This window comes from Cyclopterus lumpus, chromosome 17 (genome assembly GCF_009769545.1).
Source record: "Cyclopterus lumpus isolate fCycLum1 chromosome 17, fCycLum1.pri, whole genome shotgun sequence".
In the NCBI taxonomy this organism is placed as follows: domain Eukaryota; kingdom Metazoa; phylum Chordata; class Actinopteri; order Perciformes; family Cyclopteridae; genus Cyclopterus; species Cyclopterus lumpus.
In genome coordinates, this window is record NC_046982.1 from 22098270 (window position 1) to 22111418 (window position 13149).

The window sequence follows — 13149 nt, forward strand, 5'->3', positions numbered from 1 at the left end:
CGATACAGCGTGCTGACATTGAGTGGTCGGTACCTGGGCGACTGACTGGACGGGTAGGTGAAGGGCGTTTTCTGAGTTTTCTTTTGTTTGGGGGTGAGGGGGGGTCCAGGGGCCAGAATCATGTCGATCCTGAAAGGAAGAGAAACAGGATGAGCTGGAGGAAGAGGAGGAAGAGGAGGCCTCCGCTTCACTACAAACAGCATGCTGACCTCGTCTGGAGGTATTTGATCCGACAGAGCATGTCCAGGTGTCCAGCGGAGTACTGCTCGATCACGTCTTTCACGTCGTACGGCCTCAGAGTTTCCTTAAACCGCTTCTTGTTCAAGAGGAATTGCATGATCCTGTGAGACAAAGACATATTAATACATATTCAGACAAAACTGCGAGACCAAAACTGGTCTGGGTTAAATAATCCCTCCCAAGGACACACAGACTGTTTCCCTTGGGGGGCGACAGCTCACGTTGCTTTGTGAAACCTCTATCTGACATCTAATAAAGGGAAAGTACGATGTCACCCTTTACAGACTTGTAGCTGGGATCAAAGACCGGCTTGATGAACGTACGTGGGATCAAACCCAACCTCTTTCAGATTGTGGAGTCATCTCCCATCCTGAGCTCACCCTGCCACCCACAAGCTCCCCCTCTTCCTTCAGTGTTTGGCAGAAAGTCTCGGGTCCTGAAACTGAAACCTCCTCCAGGTCTGAGCGTTCCCATTCAGACCCATTCAGACCCAAAATAATGGTGTGGAAGGAAGCGCCACTTTCACGGGGTTAATCACTCATCTCGCGGGCCCTCGCGCTAGATTGAATTCCTGCATCATGTCAACGGATGGAACCAGCACACTGTAAGCCAGACTGGGATCTGGTCTCTGGTTCCCTCTGCTCACCCTGCCCCGAACACGCTCTCTGAACACCAATCTTATTTTGCAGTAGCAGATTGATTGATTTCTTTACTCAAATATGGTTTCTCCTGATTTGAATCACCATCTTTTAAAATGACTTCCTGTATTCTTTGTACTGAGTGTTAAAATACAATAACTAATGACAACAACACCTCTTCTTACATGAACCAACTGTGTCTTTCGTGGACAAAACAAAAGCAATCAATGCTGTTTCACTGGAAGAAACCATCATGAGATTCACGGCTCCCCACCTGACTGCCCTGATGACCAGCTTCAGTGTGGGGATCATCTCCTCCATGAGGATGTCCGGGGGGAAGCCCCGCTCCTCTAAGGCTGGTTCTGCCAGGCCGCCGCCATCTGACGAGGAGAAAAAACCTCGAGGCGCAAATTCATAGAAAGTTAATACGACGGTGACATAAATGAAGCTGAAAGTTCGTGCTATCGAGGGTCGTGGCCTTCCCTTCCGTACCTTCAGAGCTCTGGCGGAGCGTGTAGGCCTTCATGCGGAAGGCGGTGCGGAAGCGTTCGCGGTTACTGAAGCCGGCGGGTTTGGGGTCCTTGGAGGGACTTTCCTCGATGGAGTCGCCGTGACTCGTGAGCCTCTTGGTCGTCCCGACCGACGGCCGCGCGTTGGGGAGGCGGACGCGCTCGAGTAGACTCAGCTTTTGGCTGAAACGGGACCACAAGAAAAGGGGGAAGAAGAGATACAGTATGGAGGATGAGGACGTCCTGATATCGTACAGCGCTATACCAACCTCCTTTTAACACGTGTCTTGTTCACAATGGTGAGAATGATTGTTTAATTATGACGATGTTAAGAGTTAAAGAGGCCTTTAGCTTTGGGGAGATGTTTGCTGACTGTGTGTATCTTGTCCCATCTATCGACTTAGACCTGGTGAAGGTCTGCAGACTGGAACATCTCAACAGTTTGAAGGATTTCAGGTCCTTTCTCAGTGAAGAGTTGTACTACACCCACCTGTGTGCAGGCATTGTAGTTCTAACCCAAAGTCCAGGCCTCAAAATATCTCTACAGAGGTCCAATTACAGATGGTTCATACATGTGGTTTTGTTTGTTCTTTCAACCCACGTCAGGTGACACAAAACAAATCATTCACAGCTAAAGATCTTTGAGTCTTCCTACATCTACGCTCTTGGAAATAAAGATGCTAACTAGAACCATATCGGGTTCTTCAGCCTTTCAGTGTTCTACCTAGAACCCAACATAAAGGGTTTCCCCTAGAACCGACTGTGAAGGTTTCTAACCATTTGCACCTTTTAATGGTGCTAATAATAGTAATAATAATAATATGTATATTCAAAGGGTTCCATCTAGAAGTCATTTCGGTTTCTACGGTGTTGAACAGCTTTTCTGGGATTACCTCATCAGACGTATTGAGCGCATTGAACTCCTGAGAGATCCAAAGTAAACATACCAGATCTTTCAAATCACCGGCTTGGAGGGCCTTCCAGACATTTCTTGGGGCATTTCTTTAATGTTTCTCGCAATTCTGAAGACGAACCAAACAACACCAGCATCTTCTCAAGGAATCCCTTCTTCTAGACTTTTCCTTGAATCTCCATTTAATCTCTCCCGGTCTGCCGCCTCAAACGTGACAATGCGGTTCTCCCGGCGTAAGGAGGCCTCAGAGAGCTGCGAGGGGACTCCTTTATCGGCCGATAGCTGTCAATATTTGGCAGCACAAAGACGAGGGCTCCCTGGGTAAAATAAGACTCCCGTGTGCCTTGGAACAGGCCGAGAGCCGGGGTAACCGGAGCCTCTGAAACGTGGAGCGCTCTCAGCGACTTCGCTCCCACAGGAGACACAATGTGAGGCTCTTTGTGGAGGATCGGGACGCTGAGAGGCTGCAGAATGGGAAGAGAGGACCTCTTTCTGACTGCTTCTTCACTGAATACTGAGGAAAGAAAACCACCATTTCGGTGACATTTTTATTTATTTTTTTAATTATTTTTATTTATTTTTTTATTAGATTTTAATATCTTCATGTGCTCAAGAATTTTTTATATCTATTTTTTTAAATATATCTTCATGTGGTCAAGAATTCACAAAAAATAAACGATGAAACGGTCATTTCAAGGCGTTCGGGTTTAAATATCTCAATGCTAACGTTAGCTCACGTTGCTCCACGCGCTGACGCAAAGGGAGCTTGTTTTGTTTGTTTGTTACGGAAATATTGACGTGGGATATTAAAAGTAAAAGGCGTGAGTTGAGAAAATATGACCTTGAATACATTCCATTTGGATTCATGACAGGCAGAGATACAGCTTTACAGATCTTTAATTCAACTGTTGTGTTTTTTATTCTCACTTATCGTCTTGGGGATATTTACACTTACCAAAGGTTGAGAAACCTGTGACCCAGACAACGCACTCCACCAACTGTACACTCATTCAATTCAATTCATTTTATTTTCTATAGCCCAATATCACAAATTACAACCTCCCCTCAGAGGGCTTTACAATCTGTACACATCCCTGACCTTTGACCTCACATCGGATCAGGAAAAACTCACCAAAAATAACCTTTGACAGGGAAAAAAGGGAAGAAACCACTCGAAGTTCTGAAGTGTTAACACAACGGCACACACACACACACACACACACACACACTCTTGTCGGAGCTGGCAGCCCCGCTGTAGCAGCTGGCAGTCGTCCACCTGTTCGCTCTGAGCAACAAGATAATGTCAGACGACTAATTCCTCTGTTAAAACTCTCCGTTCCTCCCTCTCTCCTCGCTCCACCGGGTCTACACCTTTGTCGCTTCCTTTTTCGGTCCCTCGCTTCCTTTCCTGACGTCTAGCTCTGTATCTCCACCGGGTCTACACCTTTGCCCCCCCCCCCTTCCAGCAGCAGTAACTTAATCCTGCATGTTGAACATGGCGGCTCAGTGGAGCGCTCCGGTGTAATGAGGCTGTGATAGAATCAGACGGTGTGTGACGGCTTCATGGTTATCAATGCATCTTCAACTGGAATCGTTCTGCTCGTCACATGAACTTCCCACGAGGGTTTAAAAAGCTTTTAAAAATGTTTACATTCATCAAGTGAAAACCAAATGTGACAGAGATTAAGTTCTAAAACCAAAAAACCTGAACAACCAGAACGGACAATCACCTGGTAGCTCCGCCCCTAAAGCGTCCCCTGCTTTATGGTCTGTTTGACTCTAGATGACCATAATTTACTAAATGAACATCACGCTGTATTGAAGAAGACTTGAAACTAGAGATTGAGACCAAAAACTAATGTTTACAATGTTTACTGAGGGAATACATCAAGAGAAGTAGAGTCATTTATATAGACTTCTATACAACCAGAGGAGTCGCCCCCTGGTGGTCAGGAGAGAGAATGCGGCTTTAACACATGAAGCATAGACTTCTATACAACCAGAGGAGTCGCCCCCTGGTGGTCAGGAGAGAGAATGCAGCTTTAACACATGAAGCACAGACTTCTATACAACCAGAGGAGTCGCACCCTGGTGGTCAGGAGAGAGAATGCAGCTTTAACACATGAAGGATAGACTTCTACACAACCAGAGGAGTCGCCCCCTGGTGGTCAGGAGAGAGAATGCAGCTTTAACACATGAAGCACAGACTTCTATACAACCAGAGGAGTCGCCCCCTGGTGGTCAGGAGAGAGAATGCAGCTTTAACACATGAAGGATAGACTTCTACACAACCAGAGGAGTCGCCCCCTGGTGGTCAGGAGAGAGAATGCAGCTTTAACACATGAAGCATAGACTTCTATACAACCAGAGGAGTCGCCCCCTGGTGGTCAGGAGAGAGAATGCAGCTTTAACACATGAAGCATAGACTTCTATACAACCAGAGGAGTCGCCCCCTGGTGGTCAGGAGAGAGAATGCGGCTTTAACACATGAAGCATAGACTTCTATACAACCAGAGGAGTCGCCCCCTGGTGGGCAGGAGAGAGAATGCGGCTTTAACACATGAAGCATAGACTTCTATACAACCAGAGGAGTCGCCCCCTGGTGGTCAGGAGAGAGAATGCAGCTTTAACACATGAAGCACAGACTTCTATACAACCAGAGGAGTCGCACCCTGGTGGTCAGGAGAGAGAATGCAGCTTTAACACATGAAGGATAGACTTCTACACAACCAGAGGAGTCGCCCCCTGGTGGTCAGGAGAGAGAATGCAGCTTTAACACATGAAGCACAGACTTCTATACAACCAGAGGAGTCGCCACCCTGGTGGTCAGGAGAGAGAGTGCAGCTTTAACACATGAAGCATAGACTTCTACACCGTATTTCTGAACCGTCTGCTAACTGTGAAACATGTCTTCAGCTGTGTAGTCATGTCGTTACAGCGAGGTCGCCAGAAGCGACTGCGTATTGATTCCTGCGACAGACTCAAGACATCGTTCAGCTCACGAAGACGAGAAGCATTAAGTCCACGAATCAAACCTCCTCAGTGAGATTTCCCTTGACAGGTTTTGACTGTAGGGACTCGTTAATGTTCTTCTACACGATGAAGGGAAACCTAAAGACCGTCTCGGCCACTAATTACTCCTTCTAAATGAAACATAACTAATGTTCTCACTAATTGGTTTCTAAAATAAAACCTCGGCCTCCACGTCATCAAAGTGGACGTCAGAGATTCACATCCCCGTTCACATGTTTACCAAATCTGAGATTCATTGCACTGGTGAATTGATACGGGAAGCTGTTTAGAGGTGGACGAGGGGATCATTATGGGGCTCGTTAAAGACTCAACCACCTCGCTATGTTCTCCAAGTGATGCAGAGAGAACGAGTAGAACAGTTACGGAGAACAGAGAGGAGCTTCAATAACCAGAAGACTTTCATGCCTTTGAGGTCTGCTTTCGACAAGCTATATTGTTTATATGTGTATATTTATATATATATATATGTGTATATTTAACCCCTGGTTGTGTAGAGCAAGGTCTTAAAATGCACAAGTATTATTCAATAAGCTCTTTTTCCAAAGCTGCAATTAATAAGTTGCCAATTAACAGCTTTTTAAGCGAGTATCTGTGTCAGGAGGCTGCCTGAAGATATATTAATAATAAAAATAATAATAATAGCACCATTAAGGCTGCTAACAGCTAACAATAACTATCTCTCCTCCTGATGATTTCAACACAGAATTATTGTTTTTTTATTCATTTATTCTTTTATCAGGGACAGTGCACATTCATCAATGTTTCAGTTTTCATCTCAAAGTAAATGTAGTTTAACAATATAGATTCATACTGGAGGAAAACAACAAGATATGGTGAGCGTCATTTGGGGTGAAACGGGCCAGGTTACTCACCTGAAACACGGGAGAGAGATGATGGTTTCATAAAATCTCCACGTGGCAATAAGGTCTTCCCTGATTGGATTGGTGGAATAATATCTCCAGGCAGACTTGAGGAAACAGGAAGTGATGTCACGGTTAAACAGTCGAACGTGAGCGCTTCGGTGTGATTCCGTGAGCGGAGGCGGGCCTCACCTGGATGAGCCCGGCGGCGGGTTGTCTGCGCTTCTCAAAGTGCTTCTGCCGGTGCTGCTCCTGGACCTTCAGGGCCAGGCCGGACCCCAGGATGCCCTGCAGCGGAAACACAGTCAGCTGACTCTGGATCAGCCTGCTGTGCACGAATACCAGCAGGCGAGGAAGGACTACTGAACTCAGTCAAATAGACAAGTACTCCACATGTCCACAAAGAAATGGAACGTGGCAACAAAGAGATGCAGAACAGCTGCAAGAAGAGCTTCAAAGAGACAATGAACGCTTATGAAAAGGAAAGAAAGACCACAAAAGACTCAAACAGACCAAAAGAACGACAGAGATGCAAAACAGCTGCAAAAAAAGACCCAAAGACAAATGACACAAACCAGGAAGAGACTCAAAATGTTCACAAAGAAACAGAATAACAGTTAAATTATTGACCACAAATGGACACAATAAGAGTTCAAAGAGACCAAAATAACTAGAGAAAGATGCAAAATAACAGCAAAAACTGACAAAGAGACCACAAATACAAAAAAGGAGAAAACAACCACAAAGAGACTCAATTGGACAAAAAAGGACAAAAAGCAACTGCAAAGAGACATAAGAAGACTAAATGCAAAAACTCTGTAAAGACTCAAATAAGGCTCACAATGTCTATGAAAAAGTGGCAAAACAACCACAAAGACAAATAAAAATAACTACAAAGAGACACAAAATAACCACAAGAGATGCAAAGCAACCACAAAGAGACACAAAATAACTACAAAGACAAGCAAAACAACCACAAAGAGACACAAACCAACGACAGACACAAAATGAACACAATGACACACAAAACAACCACAAATACATACAAAACAACAACAAAGAGACACAAAACAACCACAAATACATACAAAACAAAAACAAAGAGATACAAAACAACAACAAAGAGACACAAAATAACTACAAATAGATACAAAACAACCACAAATAGACAAAAAACGACGAAAAAGAGATACAAAACAAAAACAAAGAGATACAAAACAACTACATATAGATACAAAATAACTACAAATAGATACAAAACAACCACAAAAAGACACAAAACAACCACAAAGAGATACAAAACAACCACAAAGAGACACAGAGCTGCATAACGTCATGCATATGCCGATGTGTTGTTCACACAGTGCTTCTGCTGCTGTGCATAAGCTCTACACAGGAGTGAGTACCCACTGCAGGCAGAGCGAAGAAGGACACTCCGATCAGAGCAAACGTGCCGGCTAGCAGTCGGCCGGCCCAGGTCTTCGGGGTCTTGTCCCCGTAACCGATGGTGGTCAGCGTGATCTGCACAGAGAAGAGCGACAAATAAAGACAACGCTTTTCTAAGAGTTGACTGTTTGCCGGGAGGTATTTGTAAGACAGGAACACGCTGAGACACTCTGCACCGACACACACTGTGACCTCCGTGACCTCCGTGACCTCCGTGTGGATCGGCCGTGAGCCGGCTCAGCGTTTCAAAGGGTTCACGGCACCGTCGATGGCGACGATGGAGTATCTTGCTCAAGGACACTTCAGCGGGGCAGATGCTCGCTGTCATGGAACTTGAACTCCGCCCCCCCCCCCTAGCTGAAGGACGGCCCCCTTGATGAGGTCATGTCGCCGGGTGCTTCATTCATCAGCTACAGCACGGGCTCGCTCACAGGCTGCAGGCTCCTTTTTGTATTATTATTTTCCAACAGAACGTCAGGTTTTTAAGCAGCTGAATTTGAAGTTAGAGCTTCCCGACGACGCCTGAACGCAGCAGAATATATTGTTGGCATTGTTTCGGCAGATCTCCCAGAGTTTGGATCACCGCCAAAAGCTGCAGCCTCACAGCCCAAAGCAATTAAATCTAATTAATATCACACTTAACTTGTCAGATGTAGTTATTTCTCACCCCAAAGGCAGCTTTGGTCACTTTAATGTATGGAACCCTTAACTTTGCAGCGTTAACATTATTACGTCATATTATCCCTGATAGTGTCACAGAATACATGTCCAATCAGAGCGAGTGGTCTTCCATGACGTGCATTTAAAGCGACAGTAACAAAACAAACACGCTTGCTTATAGTGTCACTACATGCTGACGGTAGAACAGACAGGTAATCGGTGAATCAGGTTCCAACAACCAATCAGAGCCGAGGAGTCTCTGACGGAGCTGTCAATCAGTGAACTCGTGAATCAAGATTCCAAATATCACTACAATTCTAAAATACAATAATATTTCGGACTTTCTGGATTCATCCTCTATTTTTCATACTCTTTATGCATGCTTCCTTTGAAGTACTTGCATTCAGTAACCAGCTCTAAAGATAGTCATTTAATCTTAAAGAGGACATCATATGCTCTCTTTAAGGTGTGTAGTGGTTGTTTGTGTGCTTAATGATAATAAACACAGTATCTTTCTCATATTTTCTGTATATTATATGTTTTTACCCCGTCTGTGTAAAAACGCTCCGTTTTAGTGCCTGTCTCTTTAAGACCTCCTCTTCAAGAGACAGGCACTCTCTCTGTAAGAGGGGGTCTTAAAGGGACAGGCACCTAAAGGGTTTCTGACTGGCTTGTGAGAAGATTCATGATATGTCCCGTTTAAGGATTGCAATTTAAGGATTACAACTTTAAGGAATGTTGCCAGTTAGGACTTCATCAAAATAATATATACATATATTTGTGTCTCAGTCTGAATGAACGTACCAGCCCCCACCACAGTGCGTCGGCGTAGGTGTCGAAGTCCTGCGGTTTGGGCTGAGTGGTGGGGTTGTCGTGGCCGGACACTTCCACGGTGACGTCGTCCTTCTCCACCAGGTAGACCAGGAAAGACGCCAGGATCAGAGACAGGAAGCCGATGTACCAGGCGGTGATCAGCTCCTGAGGACCACACACATGAGTTACCTCCACACAGGGTTCAGAGGTCGCGTTGGACATTAACCGGGGTCGTTCATACCTTACTGAGGGCGTAGATGGCCGACCCCGATGTGATGAAACAGGGGTCGTTCATACCTTACTGAGGGCGTAGATGGAAGACCCCGATGTGATGAAACAGGGGTCGTTCATACCTTACTGAGGGCGTAGATGGCCGACCCCGATGTGATGAAACAGGGGTCGTTCATACCTTACTGAGGGCGTAGATGGGAGACCCCAGTGTGATGAAACAGGGGTCGTTCATACCTTACTGAGGGCGTAGATGGGAGACCCCGATGTGATGAAACAGGGGTCGTTCATACCTTACTGTGGGCGTAGATGGGAGACCCCTATGTGATGAAACAGGGGTCGTTCATACCTTACTGAGGCCGTAGATGGGAGACCCCAGTGTGATGAAACAGGGGTCGTTCATACCTTACTGAGGGCGTAGATGGGAGACCTCTATGTGATGAAACAGGGGTCGTTCATACCTTACTGTGGGCGTAGATGGGAGACCCCAGTGTGATGAAACAGGGGTCGTTCATACCTTACTGAGGGCGTAGATGGAAGACCCCGATGTGATGAAACAGGGGTCGTTCATACCTTACTGAGGGCGTAGATGGGAGACCCCGATGTGATGAAACAGGGGTCGTTCATACCTTACTGTGGGCGTAGATGGCCGACCCCAGTGTGATGAAACAGGGGTCGTTCATACCTTACTGTGGGCGTAGATGGAAGACCCCGATGTGATGAAACAGGGGTCGTTCATACCTTACTGTGGGCGTAGATGGGAGACCCCAGTGTGATGAAACAGGGGTCGTTCATACCTTTCTGAGGGCGTAGATGGAAGACCCCGATGTGATGAAACAGGGGTCGTTCATACCTTACTGTGGGCGTAGATGGAAGACCCCGATGTGATGAAACAGGGGTCGTTCATACCTTACTGAGGGCGTAGATGGGAGACCCCGATGTGATGAAACAGGGGTCGTTCATACCTTACTGTGGGCGTAGATGGCCGACCCCAGTGTGATGAAACAGGGGTCGTTCATACCTTACTGAGGGCGTAGATGGGAGACCCCTATGTGATGAAACAGGGGTCGTTCATACCTTACTGTGGGCGTAGATGGCCGACCCCAGTGTGATGAAACAGGGGTCGTTCATACCTTACTGTGGGCGTAGATGGAAGACCCCGATGTGATGAAACAGGGGTCGTTCATACCTTACTGAGGGCGTAGATGGGAGACCCCGATGTGATGAAACAGGGGTCGTTCATACCTTACTGTGGGCGTAGATGGCCGACCCCAGTGTGATGAAACAGGGGTCGTTCATACCTTACTGAGGGCGTAGATGGGAGACCCCTATGTGATGAAACAGGGGTCGTTCATACCTTACTGTGGGCGTAGATGGCCGACCCCAGTGTGATGAAACAGGGGTCGTTCATACCTTACTGTGGGCGTAGATGGCCGACCCCGATGTGATGAAACAGTGGTCGTTCATACCTTACTGTGGGCGTAGATGGGAGACCCCGATGTGATGAAACAGGGGTCGTTCATACCTTACTGTGGGCGTAGATGGCCGACCCCAGTGTGATGAAACAGGGGTCGTTCATACCTTACTGTGGGCGTAGATGGGAGACCCCGATGTGATGAAACAGGGGTCGTTCATACCTTACTGTGGGCGTAGATGGCCGACCCCAGCAGCTTCCAGGTCCCTCCTCTCCGGTCCATGCGCAGCATCCGCAGGATCTGCAGGAAGCGCAGGCTGCGCAGCGACGTGGCCAACACGTTGCCCTGGTTCCTCACCGCCACCACCGGCACCGAGGCGATCAGCACGAAGATGTCTGAGGGCGGCACAGAAAGACTCACCAAAAGGTTCTCCTTTGTCCCACAGCTATCGTGAGTCATGAATGCGTCTTGGAGGAGCTGTGGAATCGCCGACTGGACGTAAAGACGTCCATGAGATTCAAACGGCACTTTGTAACAATAAATAAAGATGACATTTAGCGGGTTTTATTCATATTCATGTGTTAACAATGCCAATACTGCAGTTCACATTGAACCCACAACTTTAAATTCTAGTGCAGATCACAAAGTTTCCAAAAGATTATTTAACTTATTTAAGTGAAATGAATGTTGAGATCTGAGCGAGGGCAACCCGGTTTAACCGTCTGGGACTAAACATCAACCGCTGAACTGTTTTATGAATCCAGAGTCTTTATTTACCTGTTTTAGAACGTTATTAGTTTCTGGTTTTGCATTTTTTGTTTGTTTTATCTCTGTGCATTCAGTTCTTCGCGGTAATTTTTTGCCCAGATGCTTTTTGGATGAGTTCATGCACCACGGGATAAAAGACAACTTCTAAAGAGGCTTTTTGTAACAATCGACAATCAATAATGCCAATCACAGACAGATAATATATACATATAATATATATGTATGTATAATATATATATATAATAATATATATATTATATATATATACATATATTATATATATATGTTAAATATATATTATATTAATTATATATTATATAATATATATGTTTTATATATATATATGTTATTTATATATATACACAGCAGTATTTTTAGGGTGTTCAGCCGTTTACCCAGAATGCACAGGGGCTTGCGAGCGAACTTCAGCCTCCCCCTCCATCCCTTGTAGCGACAGCAGCATCCGGCCGCCCAGACCCTCAGAGCAAACTCTGCTCCGAAGATGAAGATGGCGAAGGTTTCCTGGACGGGGAAAATATGAACGATGACGTCATCGAGAAAGAAGTTTTACATTTTGTTACGTTTCGTGTTTTTTTTAATAATAAATGATGTAAGATTAACGGGCTTCCACCCATCCCAGTCCTACCAGTATGACCAGCCAGTGAGCAGACACATTCTCGTGTTCCTTGAATGTCGTCAGAATGGCCAGAATCAAACATCCCAGAACGATCAGAAACCTGCAGACACAAAACAAGAATACATAGAGTACATTAATATATATATATATATATATATATATATATATATATATATATATATATATATACACACATGTATGTGTGAGTGAAGGCTGCCACTAGAGGGCGCTACGTCTCTGCTTTAAAAACACTGAAACGCTCTTCTCTCTTTTCAGCTCGAAGAAATTAAATAACATTACTTTTTACTGAATGAATCACAACATTTATGAATTACCATGTGTAGAGGAATGTGAACCCTCATTACTTTATATTAAATGAAATGTAGTTTTTATAAAAACCTGTGTGGCCATGTGATATTGTTTCAGAGGATCAAATAAACCAAAGTCATAAAAACCTGTTTATCAGATTTCACGAGACAACATTTTATTAATAAATGTATAAATGAGTCTCTGAATGCTGTGTGAACAAATCCCTCTGCATAAAGCTTTATAGTATATAGTTTTATTAATAAATGTGTATAAACAACCTCATAGATATCACATGAAACTTCACCACTTCATCACTGACTTCAATCTTTAATCTTTAATCTTTAATCTTTAATCTTTCCTCTAGAATGAAAGAAGACATGTTTTGGAAACTAAATTGAATAACAGTGCTCATCAACACAAATATTTAGTTTCACGCAGTTTGGTCCTCAATATTAAAAAAGAGGAAAGAGCGACTAAAGCCCCTTTGTAACATCAGCATGTAGCTTTACACAGCTGAATTTAATACACACACACACACACACACACACACAGCGGTGCTGAGCACACTGGTCTGACTGGTGGAGCAAACAAACTTTGTCTATATATATAATATGTATAACACTTTGTCACGAGAGAATCTGCATTAAAAGAACTCATTGGAAGTTGTGGTAAGAGGTCTG

At 44.9% G+C, this 13149-nt stretch overlaps 1 protein-coding gene across 1 annotated transcript in view; it reads right to left on the reverse strand.

The window, feature by feature from the left end:
• Window positions 1-13149, reverse strand: part of kcnq3 (potassium voltage-gated channel, KQT-like subfamily, member 3) — a 55468-nt gene that overhangs the window by 1314 nt on the left and 41005 nt on the right. Inside the window, 12 exon segments of the mRNA XM_034554811.1 lie at window positions 34-129; window positions 210-341; window positions 1153-1258; window positions 1371-1570; window positions 5649-5670; window positions 6201-6300; window positions 6386-6481; window positions 7604-7714; window positions 9104-9277; window positions 10978-11150; window positions 11919-12045; window positions 12170-12260. Of these exon segments, the coding sequence (XP_034410702.1) occupies window positions 34-129; window positions 210-341; window positions 1153-1258; window positions 1371-1570; window positions 5649-5670; window positions 6201-6300; window positions 6386-6481; window positions 7604-7714; window positions 9104-9277; window positions 10978-11150; window positions 11919-12045; window positions 12170-12260 (1428 nt within the window).